Genomic DNA, 26164 nt, shown 5'->3' with positions numbered 1-26164 from the left:
GAAGGCAGTGTGGGGCAGAGTGAGTGAAATCTACCTCTAAAAGAATTAACACTTATAAAATGGCCTCAATCTATTAACATGGTAATTAATTAAGCTTTTTTCAGTTTAAGTGTCGCTCAATAATAAGTATATAAGTTGAACGAATGTGTAAACTGTTTTCTAAAGCATTGCCAAAAAACCAACAATGTCACTTGACTCTGTTTTTCCCAAGCCCTCAAACAACATGTTTGATCATTCCTTTGCTGTCAGGACTCACACAGCAGGTCGACTCCAAAGTGGTGCTGAGTGATGTGCTCAAACAGAGCGGTTAGGATGGGGAGCAGAGCTACTGTGGTGTAGTTGATATTCTGCGACACCCCTTTCATCTGCGAGCGGGAGTGGGTGAACTTCCCCAGCTTCAGGTTCTCGAAGGTCTTCTCCAGGTCCTCTGCTGCGTTCTCAAAGAACGTCCTCAGACCCACCCTCACCATCTCCGAGCCTGACTTCATCACCGTCCTGTTGGAGGGAAACGAGAGCGTGATTAACGGCTGAAAGCGAACGCAGAGATATGCAAGGGCAGGGCTATAATAAACCACTGGATACCCCTTGGTATGCAAAGGACAACCGTGTTTACCGGCTTACAGATGCAAATACTTCACTCTTGTGATCTGTGAAGGTTTTAGCCGTGAAATATGAGATGTGAGTGTCAACCTGCCTCGCTCACTCTGAAAGGTGAAAGATTTATTTAATGAATTAGGAGAATATTTAAATCCAAGGTGAGTTTGCCTGTATGACACTCTGAAACAGCACAGCGCATTAATATGATTAGTCTGCCCATTTTCAGCGTTTCACAGTTCCTAACATTGGTAAATGAATTACCCATTGTTAAGCCCTGATGGGTCCCAGACGGAAGGAGAAATGAAAGACAGAGTCTGTGGGCAACAGCTGTAGCTTTGGAGCACAAACGAGACACAATAACACATTGCTAATTTAGCCTCAGTATGAGTGAGGTGCATTAACAAGCAGTACGTTGTTTTAAAGAATACTGGGAGCCTTGGGCAACATGTGCTGCATGACATTTATGCTGCTTATTTTAATGCCAGAGGAGGCTCTTTGTTAAGGTCAGTGCTTCCCATAGGACAGCAGAATTAAGTCTTATGTATTAGAGAAAACCTCCATGACAAAAGCTTTCTTAGCGGAAAAATGTATATAGACTTCGAACTGATGGATGTTTAATCCCAATCATTATCACGACAGGGGCTTTTGTTATTTTTCTACTTTGCATCTGGAGACGAAAATCACCAAGGTGCCAAGTTTCTTGCGTGTTTCTGAGCTCTGCCAAAGTTTGTACCCACCTGGTGTCCAGAGTGTGTGCCAGGATGTGCAGACAGCTGACCATGGTGGTGGAGTCGCTCCCTGCGAAACATCACAGACACAAAGGCCCTTCATGATGATGGGAGCACACACACCGTCATTGACGTTTAAAGGCTCCTGCTGAGCCTAATTTTTAACAAAGCTGAGATTAAATTAGTTATGGGTTCATTTAGACGTTACAAGGTCAGTGGATCAATATTCAGTTCACCGCCTCGGCTGGATGTGGGATATCCACTCTAGCTGAGGGTACGACAATGAAAGTAAGTGGTTTAAGCTAACAATTTAAGTACAAAAGCCTCAATATCATCATTTAATCATTTAACTAAAGGCGGTTTAATTGCCGTTGTCCAAAAGAATAGTTTAATGATTTAAGGAAATACTTAGAGGCCTTCTTGCAAAGGGAATATTGATAATAACTTGAGATTTTTAAATATATTTAAAAAGGTATTTTAAGATTTTAGGCAAAGATGTGTGGACTTGCTGTATTAATTAATGTTTTAATCTTAATGCCAAGCTAAGCTAACTAGTGGCCAGCACAGCAGTGGGTTTGTATTTCGCATGTTGCGGATTTGTGTAAAAGGTTGACGTTCAAGCATTAACATCAGCTGTAAGTCATGAAAGCACTGCGAAGCAAGCTAATGACTAGGAGAGTTTATGTAGTAAAATGCAAATACATCGTGAAACATGAGGTCGCTGAAAATGTTAACATTTTCCTCAGACGTGATAAAAATACAAACAGACTCTATATGACTAAATTAAAATATATCACACACACCATTTCTGAAAATGTCAGCAAACATGGAAACGTGGAAAACACGACCCCATTTGAATAGAGCTGCTCCTCAATTTTTGGCAAGTGAGTGAATAATTTCTATTTAAAGCATTTTCCCTATAGGAAATCTGAATCTGTAGATTTTACGGACACATGTATTTTATATTTGCAGTCTTTAATATGAGACAGACACACGCACATCCACCCACATTCCTGACCCTTCAGCAGTAATCAGCTTACCAAAGAGTGAAATCCTATGTCTGACAAGAGCTGCCAGTTTACAGAACAGGCTGGAGGCATGAAGAATAGAGAGAGGAAGGAAACGAGAAAATCAGACTGAGTAAATTCTTTGAGGGGAGGTGATTAGTAATTGAGACGATGAGAGTTTGAGATCTTCAAGCAGAGGAAGTCATGCTGTGCATGCTGTGCAAATGGGTACCTGGTGACCATTTCCTTCTCCTTGTTGGAGGCGTAACCACTGCTGCTTAGGTTCTTGTTGGGAGAGGAGAGGAAGTACAGGGAGTGGTTCTTGAAGTACTGGTCGATGAGAGGGAGGAGAACCTGAAGGAGGGACCAAAATAGGTTAATACAACTAACCTCTGAGGGATTTACTTTGATAAGGTCAGACACAGTATTTGAACCACTTCCTTACTTTGGCGAAAAACTTGATTTCTTGTTCATGAGGTGACCTGTCTGTTTTCCCACTGGCAGACATGGCCTCTGGATGGAAGATATATGATTTAATACTGAGTGACAAGACAGTTGCAAGCCTCCCATAGTCGGATGCTACAGTATGTAATATTATCATACCTAGGTGGGAAATGAACTCCTGTGCTGAATCAACGTACTTGAGCAGCTTCTTGAGGAACTTATAGGCAAACCTTTTCTCCATGGAGGAGGAATCCTGCTCCAAGTCTTTCAGACCTCTGCAGCAGAAAATGTTATAAATAAATTTGATTTTTAATAAATGACCAATCCAAAATTACAGACAGGTATGAAGTGGTGAAAACAGCTTAACACGATATCAGTGAAAGACCGTGTACTGACCTTGTGATGCTATAGCCATTGATTTGCAGGAAGCGAAAAAGGTCCTGAGCTTTCTCTCGGTCACGGGCCTTCTCCTTGGCTGTCAGCGTGTCGTAGGGCACCAACAGAGGGTGCGTCCCTCCACCTGAAACCACAAACAGCGCAGTGACTGGCCACAGGTCTCTAACAAGTTTGTGCGTGATGGCAGATGGCGAAACAGAGTGATAGCACCGCTCAGCTGAATCTGTTTAGTCAAGACCAGCGAGGCAGACACGTGCATATGCTCACAAGCTCATTTGAGCACAATAGCACTTCACGTCCACCCACCCACACGCACACACACACACACACACACACACACACACACACACACAAACATTCACAGTCACTCCATGTCTGTTTTGCAGGTGTCTTTGTTCAATGTGCATTTCTGATTGACTTCATTAACAAATCACCTCTGCTTCCAAGGTCACTCTTTTTCTTCTTGGCCCAGATGTTATGGTAATTTTCAGCCACCACCTCCACCATCCCCTTTAGACCAAAGACAAAAGGAGACAAACACAGCGAGAGACACGTCCCGCCCACGTTACTCATTCGCATGCAGGAAGTAACGCTTTTGATCTTGTATTCACACTTTTTACGCTGTAGATACATGAAAACAAATGTGAGGTAACTCACCTGCAATTCTCTGGACAGGACCACGTTGCTCGTGTCAATTGGACTCGGACTGAAACCGTTGGCCTGGATAAAGATGCAGATTTACAGTGAGACACTGTGTGCTGTTAGCTAAAAATCATCTCTGATTTAATAGGATTTATTAAAGGATTATCGCATCTTAAGCTTTTAGTCTTTTGTGGGAGGAGATTAGAAACAAAACCAGCTTTGTTAGCAGTAAATAAAAGTATGATTAGTATGTTTACAACTGTATACACCAACTGATGACAAGCAGACCTGTTTTAAATAGGAAAATGACATGCTAAAAACTAAGATGGGCAACCTCGACTAATAACAGAAATGTATTACTATAAATAATTAGTTAAATATAATGGATAATCAATCCTTGTTAGCTAGAAGTAAACCCATTTTGCAGCATAAGTAAAAAATAACAGTTGAAATAGTTAAATGTAAAAGAATGAATGACTGAAACAGTCAATGTTAGCTAAAAGTAAATGAGCAGTTAAATAATAAGCATGAGATAATTAGTAACTCTACAGTACAGTAGCTAGCAAAATATAAGGAATAATAACTGGAATAACTGTCAGTAAGTAAAGTAAAGAAATATGCTATGTCACTGAGCTAGACATTATTGTTCAAACTATTAAAATAACAAAAGAATTAAAATGGAAAAAATAAGCAAACAGTTTAGACAGCTACAAAGGAGTTATGCAAATGATTCGCAAAAATACACTGGCTAGCAGACGTAGGGAAAAATAACAATACAAATAACAGAATTGTTAGCTTAAAATGAATAAACAAAACAAAAAAAGCAAGTGGCAAGACATAATTTAAGAACATTAAAAGTAAAAGTTAAGAACGTAAGAAAGCAAACAGTTGAAAAAGTTAACATTAGCTAAAAGTAAATAGACAAGGGAGACAATTATTAATAAATATGTTTTTAAAAAACGTGAGAAAAGAAAAAAAATAGAAAGTAAGCTAAAATGAAATCCACAGCTGAAATAGTCAGTCAGAATCATTAACTCAAAATAAGTAATGAAATATATCGCATACATTATTAACATCTAGCTTCGGTCAATCAAAGCAGCAACAACATGAACTAAACACAAACACTGACAGCTCCATCCTGAGAAAAACATTTATAAAACTAATAGTGTTCATGTCATCATACATACTACACCAGTATCAGCTCATATGAGTGTATAAATATCATTAAACATCATGCTGATCTAAATGTTGCAAAACAGACATAAAAATGTTGTCTTAAAAGAGATTAAAAGGGATTTTCAGGCAAGAACATATTGGATGATGATTTCATCACTATGCTTTAAGGTGGAGAAAAACTATTTCAACTAGATTTTACAACTTCATTCCCAACATACTGCACCTCAGCCTGGATGCTTTTTCATAACACATTGTCAATGATTAATGATTTTTTTTTGTGTGTGTGTATTTTCAGCATTTTTAGAGATGAAAGCATCCGACTTTGCTCAGTACCTGCGAAGTCTGAGATATCTTCCTCATTTTCTCGTTCTCCCTCTGTTGAGACATGCTCTCTCCATCCTTGGTCCTGTCAATGCACCAGCCCATTGCCAGCATGCTCTTCAGGGACTCTCTAATTGGCCATCTGTAAATCTCCTTCTCCTGTAGCACAAAAGCAGAAATGGAGAACAAAGAATAAACCCAGACGCCTTAATCTTTATACTGTCTCACCGGTGTTGCTATTGCTTACAAGTCTCAAACTGCACGTTCTGTACCTTCTCTGTCAGAGCCTTGTAAGTCCTGAGCTGGGGGTGAGTCTTCGCCTTCTCATCTACACAGTCTCCATATTTCCAGCCGAGCAGCACCTGAGGCACAAGCACAGAGGGATGTACAAAGGTGAAAGCATTCCTCATTACCTTCAGAGTCCTCCTGTAGACAAGATTTATTATTTCAAAGTCTGGCTAAGAGATTAAATAAGCATAACGCATTAAGGAGTTGTGGTACATTCTGCTCTTGCTGTTCTCAGCTCTTGTTAAATTTTCTGACGGATACGACAATGCAAGCTAAGCAGCTGGCACAGAGAGAGCTGGTCCCTTCCACTCAGAGAATACCACCATTATTGTCAGCGTGCCCAGACGACTTCTCTGGGTTGTCACAAAAAGTAGGCATCGCCAAAGGGTAACACTGCTGCGACATAGAAAAATCAACATATTGAGCTGAATTCATCCTTTTCACTGTTATGTGGCTGAACTGCTGTGGTTATCTGTTATTTCTTCACGGAGAGACATTTTTAGTGTCTCATCCTTCTCTCACAGTGCTGGTGACGCGCTCTGAGCTTTCTAATGCTGCACCGTTTAATACCCATTCTGGCCTCACCTTCTCTGCAGACCATTTCTCATGGGAGTGCTCGGCATATTTGTTGGCGAAGTGTTCCAGCTTCTCGGGAAGAGCAATGCTAGAAGAGATGTGTGAAAATCAATCTCATTGCGCGTGCAAATTAATTTTAACAGTCATGCTGTACAGGTCATTGCCGATATAATATAAATAGTCAGCCTGATATCACATCTCATTGATGTCTGGTTTTAGAAGAAGGGCTTACTTAGCAGTATTGATGGGTCTGGGGTCAAAGTTGCCCTGCGCATCTATGGAAACGGGCTTTTCCACGGTGGTGTTAATGGAGGCGTCCACGTAGTCTGGTGGCAGGGCTCCAGCTATGGCACTGAGGCAAGGCATGGCCATCTTGAAAAGCTCTGGGTCATACTTCTGCCCAGCAAGAGAAACAAGTTAAAGAAAAGAAAGAGGTAAGTGTAAAACTGAAGTGAATACAAACGGTGCACTTTGTTATAATGTAAGCAGGAACCTAAATAAAGCTGTACAGCCACTCCAGAGAATCAGTGCAGGGGGACAGCGGAAGAGATGTTAATGAAGAATTATTCTAAAAGCCGAACAACCGGCACGCTAGAGTCTTCGGATCAATGACGGCTTTCCAGATATTGATGTTTTCAGACCAGCCCTTTGCACGGCCTCCTTTCATGAGTCGGCATTTAGAGAGATGTGCTGAGTCCGGCCATCTGCACCGCTAACAGGTATTTGTGCCAATGAGTCCCTGAATGCATACGAATATATACGAATACGAGTTAATCGAATTTGACTGGGGGGCTTTCATCGGCCCGTTTGTTTGCAGAGCATTGGAAGAGCAAAGGCATCAAGACTTAGCTGTAAGCTGTTTGTCACAGATATGAAAATGAAGTCGCCACGAAGCTGCAGTGGGCATTAGTAACAGAATAAAATCAATGAGAGGATCCTCACCCTCTGTGACAGAGAATCAAACACTCCCCAGAAGATCTTCTTGGTGAGTAGAAGTTCATCCTCGGAGGCTGTGCCGAAGCTGCCCCAGCCCGACGGGAGGCAGTAGTACTTCCAGTTCTGCTCATAGTGGTTGGTTAGCAGCTGGAGGTCACAGAGAAAGAGCAAAGGACGGGCCACACAGTAAATAATTAAACAGGATTGAGCAAATAGGACACATACTGTCTGTCGTACTTGTGATACACTCGTACCACGCCATGCATATGTAGTAAACAGACCGTTACAGGGAATCACTTCACCCACACTCTTCAGCACAAATGAAATTCTGTACATGTAAGTAAGGAACAACTGCGTCCTCCAACTCACAGTCTCGTCACAATCTATTACAGATCCAGTATTTCCTGGGGTCTAACAGATGGAGTGGAGCAGTGGAGCCAACTAGCCTGTAATCACACAGTCCACTACTTCAACCCCTTGTTTTCCCTCCTTCAGCTTCCCACTTCCTGCACGCTAGACAATTTACACCACAGGTGCGTTTTGACCGTGCACCTGCGAGCGCGAGCGAGGGTGTGTGAGAGCGCGAGAGAGATAGAAAGACGAGAGAACACCTTCACAAGAGTTGGAGGAAATAAGCTGTTGGTGGCTCCCCGCCGAGCCGACAAGCTAATAAACGGAGGGAGTAAACTGTGACCACCACGAGACCACACAGACAGAAATGGGGCTGGATTATATAGAAAGGAAAATGAAATTGAAAGCACGCGGCAGATAATGAAATAGCCAAACTGAGGCGTGTAGGCAGGGCGGCGGGGAATACGAGATAAAGGATGACAAAGGGATTTAAAAAGAGTGGGGGGAGAAAAAAAAAGTGACCCACCCTCAGAGGCATCTTGCAGTAATCAGTTAGCAAGGGCACATCAAAGACGAGGCGGCGCAGGAGCTGCTGCAGCATGGAGGGCCGCAGGTGCCTGCAGAACAGAGCGAGGGAAAAGATAAGAGAGCTGCTGCTTAGGGTCGCCTTTAAGCATCCTCAGACTCTGACTGATTTTGCCACACTGTCTTAAAAGATTATTGAGGGAAGCACGCTCTGAATCATAGCAGAAATTTCCTAGAATGCTGATAAAATACGCCGTTGACGTTCTCTGTTCCCGTATGCTCCTCACTTGCAGACAGACAGCAAGCACTCCTCTATGGCGTCTCTCTGGGCCTTGGTCAGCGAACGGCCTTTGGAGAGGCGGTAGATGGTGTGAAGGGTGGAGTCGATGAGGGTGGCGTAGTGCTCCGTGCCGGCGAAGAGAGGGGCACAGCGGGTGAGGAGGGGCAGCATGGCTGAGCCGATGTAGCGGTTCATAGCCAGGGCGGTCTCTGTGGTACACAAACCCTCCTGCAGACAGAAAAGACAGTCATGCTAATATTGATTACTGTTATTTATGGTAAAGTCTGAAATAATCACATGTTGCTAGTGGTTTTGTTGCTAGCCTGATAGTGGACAATCTTGGCAAACGTATTAAATGATGCTACTACGATCCCGGACATCTCTCACCGAAAACAGGACTGTGTGTTTGCCTGATCTCAGACATGACAGCCGGAGGTACAGTGATATTTTTAGACTGACCAGAGCAGACAGCGGCCTCGGGGACTGCCAGGGAAACAAACGCTACGCAGACGTCCAACACGTTGCTAAGAGCTTTCTGTACTGTCTAGGAAAACACCAGAACTCCAACCCACGCGTTTGCACTTAAATGTACCTAACTTCAGTGCAGTCCATTTGCTGAGAACAATTTATTTTAGCAAATTACGCGCTGATAGATTCATTTAATCTAAAAGTCCGCGCTGTACGGATCTGAGAGTTCCGAGTTGAGCGGGCCACCTTTTCTCTCCTAGCGTCGTTCATTTACTTTAAGCCTTTTGTTGATAAATTTGAGTAATGAACAATTACATTAATCAAATCAAAATAAATTGGGGCCGAGGCTTAATAAGGAGCTCCTCATTAGTGTAAAAGGTTCCCCGATATTATTGATCCAGAAACTCCTCAATGGAGTTCATGGTACAGTGGCTGACTATTCATTACGTCTCTCTCGCGTTGGGGGCAGTTCTGCATACCGTGTCCAGAGTTGTAGCTGCCCTCAGGTCGGGGAGGAAGCCCACTTCAAGCAGGTGAAGCAGGAAGCTTTGGTCTTCGATACCGTACACCCTGTCCAAAAACAGGACGATGGGGGCCTTGTGGTCCGGACAGAAGGTAGCGGACATGTCCGGCTCTGTCACCGACCCATCTGAAGGAGATCAAGACATACAAATTAAAGGCACAACCTATGAAGAAAAAATTATTGTAGTATGTAATAGCAAGTCTTTTCTGATTAGGAGAGTCATGTGTTTTGATTAGACAGCACGCAGCGGTTTTCTGGTCTTGGAGGCTCGGCTCGACGTCCCCAGTTCTGGCCTGCTGACAAAGCTCATGTGACGGTGCTCACAGCAGCAAATTTAGGGGGCGAGCCTTCCCATGCTTATGCAGATCAATCAATAGAGCAGGACAGCTCGCTATAGAAATGAGCTGCCTTACTCGGAGTTATGGGAGTGTGCAGTAAAGCGTTGCGCTGATTAAAAAGGCATGAGCAGTGAAATGTAATCAATAACTTTCCGCTTTGAATCGAATGCGCTGAGTTTCGTAACAGCTGGACCTACGCGTGTGCTCGACACCTCCCAAGTGTTCTGCGGTGAAGGTGTAAGCGCGTCACTGGAGCGCGCATCCCGACTAGTAGCTACCTTTGTTGATGATGGGTATTTTGAGTGGTATGCTGATAATTCCCACAAGGTCCTCGGTAGGCACAAGGGATCGCAGGATGGCGCGAATGCGGAGAGCTTCACCTTTCCCCTTGTTGATTAGCTGAAAAGAGGAAACGCAGAGGCATTACAGAGACGAACAGAAGATTTCAAGAAAAAAATAAATGAATCACACCCTTCGCATACATGCATCTCAGGGGCGCAACGTCCCAACAGGTCAATGAGCGCGGAGTAGAATGACATGATGGCATTGCCCATGTGGACCACCTCCTCCTCGTCATCGCCGTCGCCAGACCTGATGGCGGAAAGCGTGAAGACATCTTTTAAAAGGCATTAGAGCAAACACGCAGGTCAACGGGGATAAGCAGCTAAGTCCTCAGCATTGATTTGCCTGATTTTCATGGCTTACACATCAGAGCTGAATCCCTGGACGGAGCCCGGCAGGTCCAAGGCAGGCGTCTCAGAGATCTTAATGGCTTCCTTCATGGCAGCCAGCAGGCCGTTCCCACCCTCTCCCCTCAGGGCAGGTCCGAAACACTCCGGACGACGGATGAGCAGTTTGACGACAACGCTGGAGTTCTCTTCCACACTCTCTCCTGGAACCAAAAGTGGCAGCAAGAAAGAACAGCTCATACATCAATACGTCCACTAATTCTGCTATTAGACACCACTCAAGGTTGTCTGACTAAAGCTACTGACTGAAGTTCTTACAAACCTTTCCAAGCTTTCTAAGGGTATTTAGATAGAAATACAGGAAAAAGAATAAGTAGGACGAGATTGAGAAATGATCTGCATTCATACCGTTGACAAAGACAGCAAACCGCAAGAAAGACAGGTAACGCTCTCCCTCTATGGGGTTCCAGCCGATGTCTGGATAACCTTTAGCCAGAAGCATCGGACAACTCTGGAGACCGCAGCCAGCCAGGTAAGTAACCACCTACACAGACATTCAACAATGAAATCACATTCAGCCCTGAACAAATGCAGGTTTACTGCCCAATAAACAGTTATGAAGATGCCCATCCTACCTTGTCCAGATCAGGTTCTTCCAGTGCCAGAGCCAGGCCGTTGTTGTCCATCACTGAGGAAGCAGCCACATCTAAAGGAGTGGAGCCCCTCATAGCTGGCGACGCTGCAACACAAAGCACATACAGAGCTACTTATATCTGCTTCTATGGCATTTCATATCTTTAGACATCTACCCCGTGATAGTGTGCCCGCTTCAACAAAATGATGAAATACAGCAGGGGGTGGTATTTCCCCCTTTTAAAATGTGACTAGCTGCAAATCCCTGATTTATAATAGTGTCAGGGTTCCTATGAAATTTCATTGGATACATCATATTAGTTTGCACAGGATTTATGGGAACCTGTTCATCGAGCTCTGTTCATAAAGACACTATGGTTATAGCTTGTACACTTTCATTTGATTTTTTATTCTTAGACTTTATTTTGTAAATGCCACCACATATCTGGCTGTCACCTGAGCAGTTGATGTGTGTGGTTTCATGCTCTAAGTGCTCTAAGGCGTGAAGCTAATATGTGTGAGCTGAAAAATGCAGATTAAGACCACTGAAAACCAAAGGGTGACTACAGGCCATCCATATTAAGGAGAATTCTGTCACTATTTAGTATTTCATGTTTCCATTCATACATTATGGAGCTGGTTTTACATGTATGATACCTTAGGCTTATACTTTTGTAGATTTTGACTGAGTCAGTAAAACAATGCAGTAACTATGGGTGAGCACACATCTAATCTTGAAATAAGATTATAATAATCAGACCCGTACCCACCTAGGCCCACACTACTATTCTCCAGCAGGTAGCTGAGGTGGTCGAACATGGCTTTCTGGTTCTGGCGGCTGATCCGGCAGAAGTAGCACAAGAAGCGACAGCAGCTGGCCACCATCTTGGGGAAGGCAATTTCCTGTGGGACGGCACATGCAAACTAAGTAGGGTCAAATATCTTAATTTAATTTTAATAAAAACGTAGACACCGCGTTCTGGTCCTGAAATATTCCTCGAGCTGCTGTCCTTATAGTGTGTTTTCATGAACAGACTGAAATGTACACTGATCAGGCATAATATTATGACCACCATGCTATTATTGTGCTGGTCCTTCTTGTGCCTCCAAAACAGTTGTGACCCATCAGAGAATGGAGACAGGTCTACTGAGTGTGTCCTGTGGTGTCTGGCAACAGGATAGTGGGGGACTTTGAGTGCTATGGACTGAGGGGAGGGGCCTCTGTGGATCAGGAGTGTTTCATTGCATCCCACAGATACTTGATCAGTTTGGGATCTAGTGAATCTGGAGGCCAGGTCAACATCTTGTGCTGTTGTTTATTTATTTATTTATTTTTTTTTTGTGCTGTTCATAAACTGTTTTTGTGTGTGTGGGTCTGTATCACTGCTGGGGATGGCTGCTGCCTTCAAGGAGTGCCATTATTATGGGTGCTCCGTGCCGTAACACCGGACAAGAAGGTCCGTCTTATTCCCTTCTCCTGTCAGGGGTCATAATGTTATGCCTGTTCTTGCTGGTATAATAGACACTCTTAATGTCTACATGCTAGATACTCAGAAAACAGCAATTTGATAATAAGTGGTTTTGGAGAGCTTGTTGTTTTATTCCGGCGGTTCAGACTAGATATTCTAAACTCACCCAGACGTCTTCTAACTAATGTGTAAAAAGGTCTGACATCTTTATACTCTGTCGGCCAGTCAGCCGCATCCGGCCCTTTCTGCCCTCTAGACTCTGCCTTTGTCAGGACCACATCTTCATTAATTCTCACTCCCCCTAGCGAGCACATTACACACACAAACGGTAGAGTTCTGGGCTAAAACGGTAAACTGAGGCGGTGCTGTGAACTCTGCGAGTGCCTCTTTAAGAGCTGGAAGAAGAGGAGATGAAAACTGAGGAGGAAGTCAATAAACCTGGGACTTGTCTCCTCCGAGCACATTGACCATGACTTCCATGACGGTCTCATGCATGCCCAGTATTCTCATTAGGTTCGGGTGCTGGTAGAAAACCTTGTTGTTCATGATGTCACTGAAGAGAAAAAAAAATGAATGTGAGATCCTTAGAAAAGCACAAAACTAAGACAACACATACACAGGTTCAGACTTCCAGAGCCTATGTATCTTCTGATCTCAAAGGAAGATTGTGGAGAATCACAGGCTGCAAATCTAGCAACCTACCCCAGCCCATCAATCATCAGCTTCTCTTCCTCCTTCCCCATACGAACGGACAGCAGAGATCTGATCTGACCGAGGGAGGCCAGGAGGTTGATGGTGTCCTGGACCGAGACAGCGCTGATGGTGTACGTCTTCCTCATGGCCCGGAGCAGCTCCCCGATGCTGTCATACTGTCTCCTCAGTAGGCTGAACATCTTGCGAACGAGCTGCGGGTCCTGGATGTGACACTCCTGGGCCCAGCTGACCATGGTCTGAGAGATGAGCTCTTTCAGATTGGCTGGAAAGAAAGATGACGACTGAATTTCCTCTTATTTAACGGATCAAAAGTTAAACTTGACATAATGTGTTCATACAACTTTGAACACATGCCATTAAAAAGTGAAATAACAGTGGATGAGCAATAGCAGTGAATGCCTGAACATTAATACTTGTATGTACATTTCATCTGTGACTGTATTCTTAAAGTGTCGGTGAACAGAGATGCCTTTGTTTAATATGATTAAAACAGCAGTAGTTGTAGAGAGGCTAAAAAGGGATCACAATTCTCTGTGGATTCATCATCATATAACAAACAATCATTTAAATTTTCATATTTTAACAAGGAAATATTGAGTAATGCGGCTTTAATGTTGCCTGCTGTAGGTTATATTATCTTATGCAGCCTCCTACACAATAGTGTTTCCTCAAAAGTACAAATTATAACTTTAGCTGTGTGGTAACAGAATTATTCATTTTTAAAAGGAAAACTGATTGAAAGCATTGGGGATTAATTCGTAATAAACAGTAAGCCTTTCAAAAAGCAGAGGCCTGCTAATGTGCTCACTGTATTGTACTCTAATACATACTGGAAATCACTGCATGCAGAAAAATATACTGGAACCTTGCTTTCATTAACCAAGCTCACACTCGGACTTTATCTTTGAGCGCACACACACACACAAATCCCAACACAAAGCTCCATTAGGCTAGAAGGGTCCCCACTTGACTGGGTGCTCCCTTTTTTGCACAGCTAATGCTTGGGTATTATATAAAAGAAGCGAACGAAGGAAAAGAGCGAGCCGGCTCAGTGATGCAAATAAGACCTTGTACACAAAACAACAAAAAACAGACAGACAGACAGCTGCTTGAAAGTCTTTCACTTGGGTTCATTCGGCTGCATGTGTGTGCGTTCGGGCGCCTCTACGGGACACCGCTTCTGAAGCAGAGGTAATCAGGTGTGCCTTTCAAAAAATATTCCGTTCCACGCAAAAGACAACGTGACTCGCAAGCGTGTTCACCAAAAGACGCATTTGTAGCGGGGCAGAAACGACGCCTTGTTTCGTAAAGTATAAGGAAGCGACCAGGATAAGATATTATTGGAGACGTTTGCTTGGACAGCTCGTATGTTGGTTACCCTTAAGGCTTCATTAAAAGTGGATCAATATGGTGCGTGGGTGAGGGTGTATGTTGGCTCCTGGTGTACGAATGCACAAAGGAGAGAGGCATCAATTAAACAAATCCAAACCATAAAAGATGGGAGTCCTTTACAACCAATTGATTTCTTAAAAGTATTGCAATTAGGCAATTGCTTTTTTAAGGCCCTTGCGTTTGTTTGGTTGATTGGATCTGTTGGTTTTCCAAAGACAGTTCGACACAAGGCTGTCAATCGGTGCGAGGCCGTGTTTCCGTATTCCGCCGTGACGGCTGGAGGAGTCGGCAGGTTGTCGGCGGTAACAGATCCCGATGCCCAGAGGTGCGGTGCGCAGCTGTCCGTGGAAGGGCAGGTGAACCGGCTCGTTGCGAAATAAGAAGTGACATTTCTTCCTCTGAGCTAACACGCCTCACAACACCTGACTCTCCCTCTGTCACACCATCAAACACGCTCACTCGTTCAATATCCATCTGTTTCGCTGCAGAATACACCCTTCGAGCACTTTCCCCTCACTACACCTAAATAAATAAATTAAAAAAAAAATAAACATCCTGGCCGGTCTAGAGTTACACTAACGGGAGCCAGCATCACTTATGGTGTAAGAGTTCGCACACGCGCACACGAAAACATTTCTTGAGGCAAGTCGTCATGTCTGAGCATTAAATGCGTCTGCTGGATAAACCATTCATCAGAGCGGGAAAACGACTTCTGCGCTCCTCTTACTTCATTCTTATGAAATAATGGCCGAGGCAACGGCGCCGTCTGTGTCTTCGGGGTCTCTAGTAGGAAGAGAAGTTATAGCTGGAGTCACAGCGCAGAATTTATTAGATTTGTTCTTCACTCATCATCCTACTGCCTCCGCATCCCCCCATTTTTTAAACTTTTTTTTTTTTTAATACCAATAAAAAGTCATATACCCACACTGAACTACCTCAATAAACATTGGGCAGACTGTCATGAAATTGGGTACAGATATTTAGGGGTCCTCAAGGATGAACGTTTAATTAGTCTACACACAGGATTTACCTCTGAGGTCAGCTCTTTTCTCCTCCCATTTAAGTGCTGTAATACCGCAATGATCACAGCTTATTCTGAGGTTCAGTTTTTCTCCCCAAACTCTTGAGGCCCACAACTGACCATAAGAACACTGCAGTGTCATAACATGTACTTAATAAATAAATAATTAAATGGTGTTTAATCTCAAATAATTTATAGTCATAATTATTCATGTTGGTATCAACAATTTTGATTAAAAAAAGAAAATCCTGCACCTGTCTTAGACATCTATGTGACCTCCAAATAAGTTACCTAGTCTGACGTTCAAATTTTGAACTGCATATCGACATCTAAATGGGGTTAGACCCCATTTAGATGTCGATATGCAGTTCAGGGCATCTACACGTCGGACACAATGTAGACATGATCTGCACGTCCATCAGGCCTCTAATGTTCAGTGGGCTGATGGCAGAATGTGAATCGAATCCTTGTGTATGTCTCATTTGTTAAAAAAAAACAATACTAGATGCCAGCTGGTATAGGCTCCAGCAACCCCCGCGACCCTAGTGAAGGACTAAGCGGTACAAAAGATGAGATGAGATGAATACTCCATAGTACCACCCGTGGCCCCAAAATTCCACGGGTTACTTTAAATCTTAGGTATTCAACAGGGGGTCCCCTCCGAGTGGGGGGATTGCGGTGTCACAAAATCTTTGGTTGATTAGACTTTTTTAATGCATTTTGCAATTTGCAATGCAATTTTAAACGTCTTTAAATACACATTAACATGAATCCAACATACTTTGGGAAAGGGATAAATGTTCCATACACAGCCCCTATCGCTGCTGAGCCAATCACGAGGCCGCATATTACACACTGACTCTGTCAGATTCCCCGCAATTGGCCAAGAGCCTACTCAGTGTCCAGTTGAAATCCCAGACGCATGCTGCAACATTAGCAGAAGAAAAGCTAACAGTTAACAGTGCAGCTCGGTCCCATTAGCCAACTACTGAGGTCGAGATGGATCACTCCTCGGCCCTTGGTCTGAGAAACGTTTTAGTGCAATCCTGATTTCCATAATACTTTGCATGCAGCGCTAATTAGCATAAGCGAGCATGTTAGCACGCTTAAGACGGCAAACGCCTGCTAAGAATCTGCACGTCATGGCCGCTGTGTACATGCTACAATGCTGAGCACGCACACAGAGACCCTCAGCCGTTCACAGCAACAGACGTGATGCTCCTGAGCTGTGGCTGCCACTGAAAACTAGCCTTCTCATCCATCAGCCCTGAAAGAGACCACCCCCCAGCGTGACCCGAAGCATTAGCGCGTGGGGTGTGAGGAGAAAGATACAGACTCCTTTATTTTCACCCTGCCTCTCTCCTTGCTCCGTGCGCCGGCCTCATACGCTGGCCTGTCAGGGTCGCACCAAATCCCTGTGGAGAGATTGCCTTTCAGCGTCTGCTGACAGCGCCACACATTTCAGTCCAAATTTACCCGAGTGCAATTTGGCCACTTCTTCTGGCAATACTTCCAACAGGTCCTCAGAATGGTCCTTGGGAGTAATAAAAAGCAGTATTTCACATCGGAGAGTCTCTATCTAGACAGATACATGTGTCGTGTTTTTCTGCCAGAGCAAGATCATTAGGGACGGTTGTATATAAGACAAGAAGTGCAGGCATGAATGACGACATATGCCAATAAATAAGTTCAAAAACTGTGAGCAGCACTTCTAACAACACACTTGCTTTCACACTTGAAGGCCAACAAGACAAGGTAGCTGGTATTTTTCACCAAATAAGTAATAATTTGCAATCAGTCACTTGATTGGTGGTCCCATAACTGCAGCGGTACTCGAGACAGAAAATTAGATAGAACTGAACTGCATTTATACCGTTGTGGTAGCTCAATGATTGAGAACTGTGATTGAAATGGTTTTTGTTAGCGTGTGCGCGCGCTCACCCCTGTGCAGTTTCTCCCGTGCGAGCATGTGCGTGTCTACGGGTTTAATCAGGTGAACGATTCGGTTTTATCACAAATGTTTCTTTTTTTTTTCCCACTCGCTCTCTCGTCTCCGTGGAGCGGCTGACAGAGGATGCTCTTCACTCCGGAGGCTCTCATCCACCAGGCTCCGTATTACCATAATGAAATTGAAAAGAAATTGAAATGGAAATGACTGCTACCCGGTGACTCAGTCCACATGACACCGGCAGACAAATAGAGGCAAGGCTGAGGGTGCTGGAGCTGCAATACAGCAGCGCCTCCTGTTAATTTCCCACTCCGAGCCAGGAACAGAGACGGAGAGCTCGTACAAAAAGAGGTGAACAAGTGCATGCGCGAGCAGAGTGTGGCGGACAACATGTGAGTTCAGCACTCGGGCTTTCAAAGGGAAAGCCAGTAGCGAACCAAACATGTGAGGTGAAAACTAGAAAATGTGTCATCTCTAAAGGTTTTCAGCATGTTAGTGTTTCTTTATGTTGCTATGGTTACAGTGCCCTAATTGGTTTAATGCTTTCCGACTAGAAAACTAGCTCAGTTTTTATTCTGCATCACCAGTTTTTTTTTTTGATACAGTATCAGTAGTGCAAAAATAAAATGAAATAAAATAAAAAAGCAGTGGCTTCCTCACATGGTGCGGCTTGCTCTTTCTCCGTGGGCTCTTCTGCTTTGTGAGACTGGCCTTTGATCTTGTTCACCAGCATCAGGAGGCGACCTTTAATACTGGTACTTTGCTCGTCTTCGTCCTCCTCCATAGGGATTCCTGCACAGCACAAACAGACAAAACACACTGTGTCCACAGGCTGCTTCATGCGCGACGCCTCTCATGTGTGCGACGCAAAAATGATATTTTATTGTTCTCCGTGTGGAGCGTGGCCGGCTGGTGCTCTGCGGCACGGCTTCGGCTCCCATTAGATCAGTGGTTCCACGGTGGGTTGGGCAATTCAATTATTAATCAAAAACACAGAGATGTCAGAGCACCCGTACAGCCAGAACTGAACTCTGAATCCACCACTGAGAGACAGAGACAGACGCAGAGAAGGAAAAAGCAGACGTTCTGCTAACACAAAATAGCAGGAGATATCACTGAATGTTTTCTGCGCCTGTCATTCATGTTGCCTCTGGAAGATGTCAGTTATATCAGTTATATATCAGTTGCCAAAAAAATACACAACAACGCGTGTTTTGTAACGGCAGTAATGGCTGCATCTCACCGCAGTGGAGCTGCAGCTGGTTGTGGAAATCATAGAGTTCCTCCTGGATGTCTGTAGGACACGGACAGTCCTCGCCCATACTGAAGGTCAGGAGCATGTTGATCTGAAACACGGAAAAATGTCAAATCAGACACGTCTATTAAGTGAAAACCATAAACCGCCCATTTTCTTTGATTAAATTTGACTGCTGACTTCCCTCCTTTGGTTCCAAAAGCAATATGAACATGATGTAATCCCTTTGTAGGATTCAGATAGAGAGAGAAATAACAGCCTAAATGGCTAGTTCTCCCTCTGCACTCACAGACCGAAGGACACAGTGACAAGTCATTAAAGAAGCTGTGAAGAGCTGAACTCCGTCTCCAGCTGTGACCTCAAAGGGATCCGCTGCATGTGTGCGCACGCGTGTGCGCGCGCGCGTGTCTGCTTGAGCTGCCGAGTGTGACCTCTCTGTGGAGCGACGACATCACAGACCAAGAGGGAGGAATTTTGCCTGGAAGCTTTGTTCAACACACACACACACACTCTCTCTCAGACACATAAAAAGGAGAGCTTTCCGGAGTGGCTCAGCGGCTCTCTGGGCCATGAAAGCAAAATGTCACAAAAAAACAAAACAAAATGGAATCTAAAAGCCTGGAAGGAAATTGTCAATGTTTGTGGACGAATACATATGTCTGTTATCAAGTTATATGCGTCAGTTGAAGCAAGAAGGCTGCAGCTTTCCTTTGGCAACATGGATGAAAAGAGGTGTGACATACCCTCTAGTGCAGGAGAAGTTTTTCAGGCCAAGGACCTGAAAGTGAAGAATAAGTAGGGACCCCCTACCTACTATATGTGTTCTATATTAAACTCAGCCTAGTTCTGTTTATAATATACATTATCATTATCATTTGCATTCAATATTAAGCTATCCCTAATACCCTTACTAAAATATGTTAGAGTCACGTTAATGTGTATTTAAAGAAAATTTGTGGGGGGAAATTTTAAAAAAAATAATATCTTTGGTCTAATCAACCAAAGATTTTGCCTCCACAGGCCCCCTGGGGGTCACAGACCCCCTGTTGACGACCTATGCTCTAGAATCTAGTAGCAGTATTGAAGTCGTACCTGCTGTAATAAGCTGAATAACAGCATCCCATCATAGTATTTTCACACTGTGTGTAACATGAATATTGGGTAAAATAATATGGATGAAAATATTAATGAAAAGAAAATGTTTCTTCTTTCTGTGCAGATTTACAGATAGCCAAAAGGGATATCCCATTAAAATGGATGGCCATGCACACCCACACAAATCATATTTCTTTATGTTTTATTTTCTGTATTCCCAATTAGGTGTAGTGCAGCTGCCAGGGAGGGACAAATCATGCTCTTATCATTGACACGGACTGTCCCATTTAGCCACCCTGAGCCAATCCAAGCAATCAATCAATAATAAATGCACAATTTGTTTTGGGGTCGGGACAAGTTTGCTTAAATTTGGTGCAGAAAATGATCTATCTAAATTCTTTCAGAAGCTCCGTGGAGCCAAAGGTTGTTTGGTTTGACCTTTCCAGAGTTGCAGCTGTTACTGACTGAATTCCAGGACGTGTTTTTCACTTGCAGATTTAAAAAAAGAGTAGCCAATAGGGCTTTACGGGTTTAAATCAGTTCTTGGCATTAGGCATGGTTTTTGCATACGTGAGAGACATTAGAAAGTAATACTTCAAAGTTACACTCGTCATTAAGCACACCCTAAGCAGGCAGACTGAATTTATTAGTAGCCAGCTGCAGAAATAAATTGACCAAGTCATTTTTTTATGAAAAACTTAAAAAAAGGTCTTTTTTCCCCTTCATGTCCCCATTGCACCTCCATGTATATGTGTACAACACATATTACAATGAAATATGGTATATTGTAACCATACAAATGCCCAGCATAAAAATAAACACCTGTTCTTGTGGAGGTGATCTGAACTCTTTGGTCTTCTTCGCCGTCACTGCAGCAGACATGTTGAGGGCCAGCATCAGCTCGTTGTAGCGGAACTTCTGGTTGTACTGGAGCTTGGAGACGAAGCTGTCCGAGAAGGACACGATGGCCTCGATGCGGTGCTTCAGCTCGCAGTCACAGAAATAGTGAAGCAGCTCACACATCTGGAGGGCAGACGAGGGGAGGAGAGAAACATTTGCACAAACACGGGCCCTGTTGCGTCACTGCCGCGTGCGTCGACGCAGCTGTCGCGAGCGGGAAAAACATGCAAACACCTTATGGCTTCGCTTATTAAGACATTGAGACATTTTTTACCCAAGAGATCATTTGTTCAATCCTAGACAGAGCCATTTCATGTTTGACTGATCTCCGAATGGGCCTATTACGGCGTAACAGTTATGGAGCATGTGATTGAGAGCTCAGCTGCTAGTCTTTAGCAGTGAATTGGTTTGTAGATGAAGACCTCATTGATTTTACATATTTAGCTGATTTATCTTCTGTGTTTTACATTAATGTTTAATGCTAAGATGGTAAATCCGCTGTGTGTTTTCATCATTACCTGTCGCTTGACAGGCTCTGGCAGCCTCTTCTCCAGGAGTCCCTTGATTGGTTGTTTAGCCTCCTTGGCTGCCTCCTCTTCTCCGGCTTCCACGGCCTTGTCCTCCGTCCCTGTTAGTCCCTCCTTGTCCAATGTCCCAGTGGTCCCCTGCTCTTGAGTCTCTCTGAACACATTCGGATCAATGAGCAGTAAAATCTTATGGACGTCCTCACTAACTAAAACACCCATGGTCAGCAAGGTGCTAATGAGTTTCAAAATTGGCACAAACTGGTACTCCACACCGCCTCCCACAGGATCTCGAATGTGGTGCCCACCACCTTGAACGGCCTCTGTCAACATTAAAATTGCTTTCTCCTTCAGTGAATCCAGAGGGATCTGGGGACTGTACAGATGCTCTCGTTTGGTGTTGATGAAACAGGGCGGAGCAAAGTTGAGGCGTGGCTTTAGGGAGGTGCTGAGGCCCACGCCTGGCGGGAGGTGCCTTTTAGAAGCGTCCGAAAAGAGACGGATAGAGCGCGTCTCGGCTGTGACCGGGATGATGAACTCGTCCTTCATCATGAGCCGCGCCTCCTTGGCCGTCTCCAGGTGGATGCTGATCAGGACGTTGTAGAAGCCCTCGCGCAACATGCCGGACAGGTACTGGTTGTCGATGGTGTACAAGAGCTGGGACTGGTCCAAGTGGCTGCAGAGGGCGTGGGCCACACGGGTGTTTCCGAGAGCGCAGAGGGCACAATAGAGCTTCAGGGTGTGGTAGTGGAACATCCTCATGTCCTCCTGCTCTGACAGCTCCATGATGTCAACACACCTGCAAAACACATGGCAAGTTTTAGTCAGTGTAGAGACCAGACGATTGAGGTGAATTCGAGGTCCAAAGTTTTCCCAGCAGTACACTGTATTGCCACAAGATGGTCAATGTTATTTACGGGTCCTGTCAGTGGCTTCAGTGTTGTGACTGATCGCTGTATGTAAACAGATTACAGAATAAAACATTAATTGTGTTTTGTTATTTCTATGTCTGTTTCTATCATTATTCATGTCAATCCTCCTCAGATTCATCTCTCCTTCCTATAAATATTGAAAAACTGTATAAAATAGTTCAAAACTATCTCCAGCCCAGCAGCAAAACCAGCAACATGCTGCTTTTATACTGATTACACTGATTTTTAAATTACTATACTGGTATTTTGCATGGAAAAGACCCCTTCACGATTTGTAAACAATGTGACATTTTTGGAGGGGCGGGGCTTAACTAGATGCAACACATCACAAACACTATTGCACTATAGGCGGTTTGCATATTTCGATGGACTGTTTTGCCATAAATGGACGAGGAAAACACATATTTCAGAGAACATACTAATACACTCACTCTCCGAGACTGTGAGTGTTATTCTTAAAAGTTGACTCTGACCGATGGGACTATATTCACCTACCCCTACACTCTCACTCACTGGATGGACAATTTGACCAAAGGAGGACACAGAGGGGACAAAGTCTGGTATGTCTTTATTAAGTGAAGCCTCTTCAACAAACGTATTACAGGAAGTAAGTGGAACCACTGCGGAGGGTAACGTAGCACATGCAACTTCTGCTTGGACACCCCTGTTACCTAGCGGTTATCATTAGCATTCACATGTAACTAGAATCCTATAAGTAAGCATTAACGTAATTTCAGTTTCAGCTAACCCATAATGTTATCCAGGCTGAAACTGATGATGCATTACACATTAATCTGACCTGATAAAAAGTGTGCACGTTGTTGATTGTCTCACTCCAATTGTTTCTTTTAATCGCCAAAGCAAAACCAAAGTTGTCTGCAACTGGCATATAATATGTGAAAAAACTTCAACTTAGTCTTTTAGATTTTTCAGTTTTAGCAGTCAAAAATACAGTAAGACTCATTTACATGGTTGAAAGTGACAGTGTTAGCCTCAAGCTTCTCTCTGTTTTGCCTCCAGCTAACATTGTGACGTCACAATGACGTAGGCCATGAAGGGGCTTCTTTTACCGCTGTGCATGATTTTGCATTACATTCACTCCGGTTTCTTCATTATAATTAGATGTGCCTGGTTAGAGCCCCTGGTAACGTTTTGACACTGCAAGAGTTTTCAGCCCCAAATCCCCCTCATGCCTGTCTTAAAAACAACCATGATAATTTTCCTCTGTCCAAGGGGATAACAATGTTGTTTTGACTGCCCAGCAGTACAAAACCTCAATTAGTTTTTAATTCACAATGATAGAAAATCCAAGAAATCTGCAAGTCTTCTTTTTGAGAGCTGAGATAATAGCTGACCCAGCGTCAATGTTTCCCATGGATCAACTAACCAACTAATTAATTTAGTTCAGTGTCTGCTGATATTTCAAGGAGTCTCCTAATTATCAACAGTTAAATCATAAAAATGACACCACTCTCTTGTCTGTTAGCTGAAACTAAAGCTTCAGCAAGCAGATAATTTACTTAACTAAGCATAAATAATAGACATAATGACTAGACGGTTAGCCTGGCTCTGATCAAAGTGAAAAAAAAATATTTTGGGTTAAATTCAAATAATAAAAAAAAAGCTATGGTTTGATCACGTTTCTACTTCCTGTACAGACCGAATTCTAAGATTTGAATTAGTGCCCTTTAAAATCAATTAAACACATGAATTGGATCCAGTTTTGTTAACAGTAAGCCGTGGATCGTACCTGTTCTCCTCAGGTATGTGTACAGCCAGCATCTGCAGAGGCTCCACACACTGAACCACCCAGCCGTGCCTCTCATTCACTCTGGCTGTCTCAACCTTGAGGAAGGTGTTGGGCATGCGGCTCCACAGCACCGCATTAATGGTCTGGACATCTAGCCGGGGTGGACACTGGGGCACCGGGTTCTTGTGTTCACTCTTGAAGATGGCTGATGACAGCGGCATGGCATTCTGGAGAGGACAAAGGGACGAGGAGAGATTCAGGAGATTTAAAAAACATTATTTCTTTTCTTTTTTTGTGCACCAAACAAGCTCTTATAAGAGTGGAAAATGAACCACTCTTACCTTTTTATTTTCTCCACATTTTCTTTTTTTTTTCGCTATAAAAAAGACTCAGTGTGAACTACACAAAGAAAATGATGTGGTAATTTCCCCGGAGATGACAGCGACAATCAGTTTGTGAATGTGTCACGTGTTTTTTTTTTTTGTGTCAGTGCCATGTTTCTTGCAGATTCATCCTTTTTTTCCTTTCTCTTTGGAACAAATAACTCAAGTATGTCTTGTTAGTGAAGACCCTGGCATCTTTGCTGGAGAAATAAGCGTGATAAAATATCAGGCTCAGATACCCAGCTGGAGGGTACATGCTGCAGCTGTGCTTCCTCGTGTGCGGAGGTTGTATCTCTGAGCAAATTTGCTGCATTTACATGTGCACGAGTAGTCAGCTAAGAATTGGAATAATAGCCTGATCAAATGAAAAATGCCCAACAGACCAGAGGGACAGAATCATGGTAGCGGCAAAACAAGGTGTTGCTAAAACCTGTAACGGAAAATATGGAGTAGATATGGGCACAAATATTAAAAGCAATCGCTTTATTTAGCCTTTATGTAATTCATGTTAAGTTGTAATATCGAATCAACCTTATTTCAGTTGATAAATATCATTCATAGTAGTAGAATTCAGTTACGGCATTTCCTTCCTTCGTTATCTCTAAGTCACAGAGATATACCTTTATTTTAGCCAGTTCAAACTGGAAGAGGTTAGGGCTGGTTGGTCGCACAAACACAGCAGGGAAGAGCTTGGTGTTTGGTTCCACCTGCACGAGAGAAAAGAGCAGAAAGTTATTAAAAGCTCCAAATGGGAAATGCACATCAAAAGCTTGAAGAGGAGCAAGAGAGCATGACTTGAGGAAAGCTGCTTAATGGTGCATCACAAAAACTCCACTATGTACTTAGCGTGCGCACGTGTTTGTCCGTGTGTGTGTGTGTGTGCGTGCGTGCGCGTGAGTGTGAGGGTATGCGTGATCATTCGAGAGTGTCGGCTGGCGGGATGAGTCAGCGCCGGATGAAGCCTCACAGAATTTCCGTGAGGGAGAACATAAGAAGATTATACCCTTCGAAAGATTTGGTTCTCAAAGTAGATCTGAGCAAGCAAATTCTTAAGTCCAAAAGTCACCAATACAGACGTCACTGCGCTGTTAAGAAAATATGCAAAGGTGTGAAATTAGACAAATTAGACAAGTTACTAAACTGCTGATGGGTGACAGCACAAGGTGTTGACCTGGCCTGCAAATTCACTAGATCCCAAACTGTGGAGGTCATTGGAGTACAGTGAACTCATTGTCATGTTCCAGAAACCAGTTTGAGATGATATGAGCTTTGTGGTGCATTATCCTGCTGGAAGTAGCCATCAGAAGATGGGTACACTGTGGTCATTAAAGGATGGACATGGTCAACAACAATACTCAGGTAGGCTGTGGCATTTCAACCATGCTCGGTTTGTACTAAGGAGCCCAAAGTGTGCCAAGAAAATATCCCCCGCACCATCACGCCACCACCATCAGCCTGAACTGGCAAGGCCCTGATGGATCCATGCTTTCATGTTATTTGCCATCCTGCCATCTGAATGTCGCAGCTGAAATCAAGACTCATCAGACCAGGCAACTTTTTTCAAATCTTCTATTGTCCAATTTTGGTGAGCCTGTGTGAACTGTAGTCTCAGTTTCCTGTTCTTAGCTGACAGGAGTGGCTGGTATGATCTTCTGCTGCTGTAGCCCATCATCATCTCCAACCAGTCTGCCCATTCTCCTCTGACCTCTCACATCAACAAGACATTTTTGTCCACACAACTGCTGCTCACTGGATATTTTCTCTTTTTCGGACCATTCTCTGTAAACCCTAGAGATGGTTGTGCGTGAAAATCCCAGTAGATCAGCAGTTTCTGAAAAAGACCAGCCCAGAGTCGCACAACAA

At 43.7% G+C, this 26164-nt stretch overlaps 1 protein-coding gene across 11 annotated transcripts in view; it reads right to left on the bottom strand.

The window, feature by feature from the left end:
• Window positions 1-26164, bottom strand: part of LOC125023535 (ryanodine receptor 3-like) — a 100215-nt gene that overhangs the window by 21593 nt on the left and 52458 nt on the right. For 10 of the 11 annotated variants that reach the window (XM_047610856.1, XM_047610862.1, XM_047610859.1 and 7 more), the window contains 31 exons: window positions 24922-25008; window positions 23919-24145; window positions 21231-22035; window positions 20635-20835; window positions 18706-18808; window positions 18123-18254; window positions 13090-13363; window positions 12826-12940; window positions 11689-11821; window positions 10921-11024; window positions 10694-10829; window positions 10302-10488; window positions 10079-10187; window positions 9875-9995; window positions 9215-9384; window positions 8275-8495; window positions 7989-8079; window positions 7118-7258; window positions 6408-6571; window positions 6185-6263; window positions 5584-5673; window positions 5324-5470; window positions 3830-3892; window positions 3607-3682; window positions 3173-3296; window positions 2936-3051; window positions 2778-2845; window positions 2565-2686; window positions 2366-2415; window positions 1335-1395; window positions 257-495 (listed from right to left, as the gene is read on the bottom strand). In XM_047610856.1, the coding sequence (XP_047466812.1) occupies window positions 257-495; window positions 1335-1395; window positions 2366-2415; window positions 2565-2686; window positions 2778-2845; window positions 2936-3051; window positions 3173-3296; window positions 3607-3682; window positions 3830-3892; window positions 5324-5470; window positions 5584-5673; window positions 6185-6263; window positions 6408-6571; window positions 7118-7258; window positions 7989-8079; window positions 8275-8495; window positions 9215-9384; window positions 9875-9995; window positions 10079-10187; window positions 10302-10488; window positions 10694-10829; window positions 10921-11024; window positions 11689-11821; window positions 12826-12940; window positions 13090-13363; window positions 18123-18254; window positions 18706-18808; window positions 20635-20835; window positions 21231-22035; window positions 23919-24145; window positions 24922-25008 (4756 nt within the window). The remainder of the gene's footprint in view (window positions 1-256; window positions 496-1334; window positions 1396-2365; window positions 2416-2564; window positions 2687-2777; window positions 2846-2935; window positions 3052-3172; window positions 3297-3606; window positions 3683-3829; window positions 3893-5323; window positions 5471-5583; window positions 5674-6184; window positions 6264-6407; window positions 6572-7117; window positions 7259-7988; window positions 8080-8274; window positions 8496-9214; window positions 9385-9874; window positions 9996-10078; window positions 10188-10301; window positions 10489-10693; window positions 10830-10920; window positions 11025-11688; window positions 11822-12825; window positions 12941-13089; window positions 13364-18122; window positions 18255-18705; window positions 18809-20634; window positions 20836-21230; window positions 22036-23918; window positions 24146-24921; window positions 25009-26164) is intronic. The other variant, XM_047610858.1, reaches the window with a different exon arrangement.

The sequence above is a fragment of the Mugil cephalus genome, chromosome 17, assembly GCF_022458985.1.
Source record: "Mugil cephalus isolate CIBA_MC_2020 chromosome 17, CIBA_Mcephalus_1.1, whole genome shotgun sequence".
Taxonomy (NCBI): Eukaryota; Metazoa; Chordata; class Actinopteri; order Mugiliformes; family Mugilidae; genus Mugil; species Mugil cephalus.
Note: the sequence above shows the minus strand (reverse complement) of the source record. Positions and strands in the feature narration are given on the sequence as shown.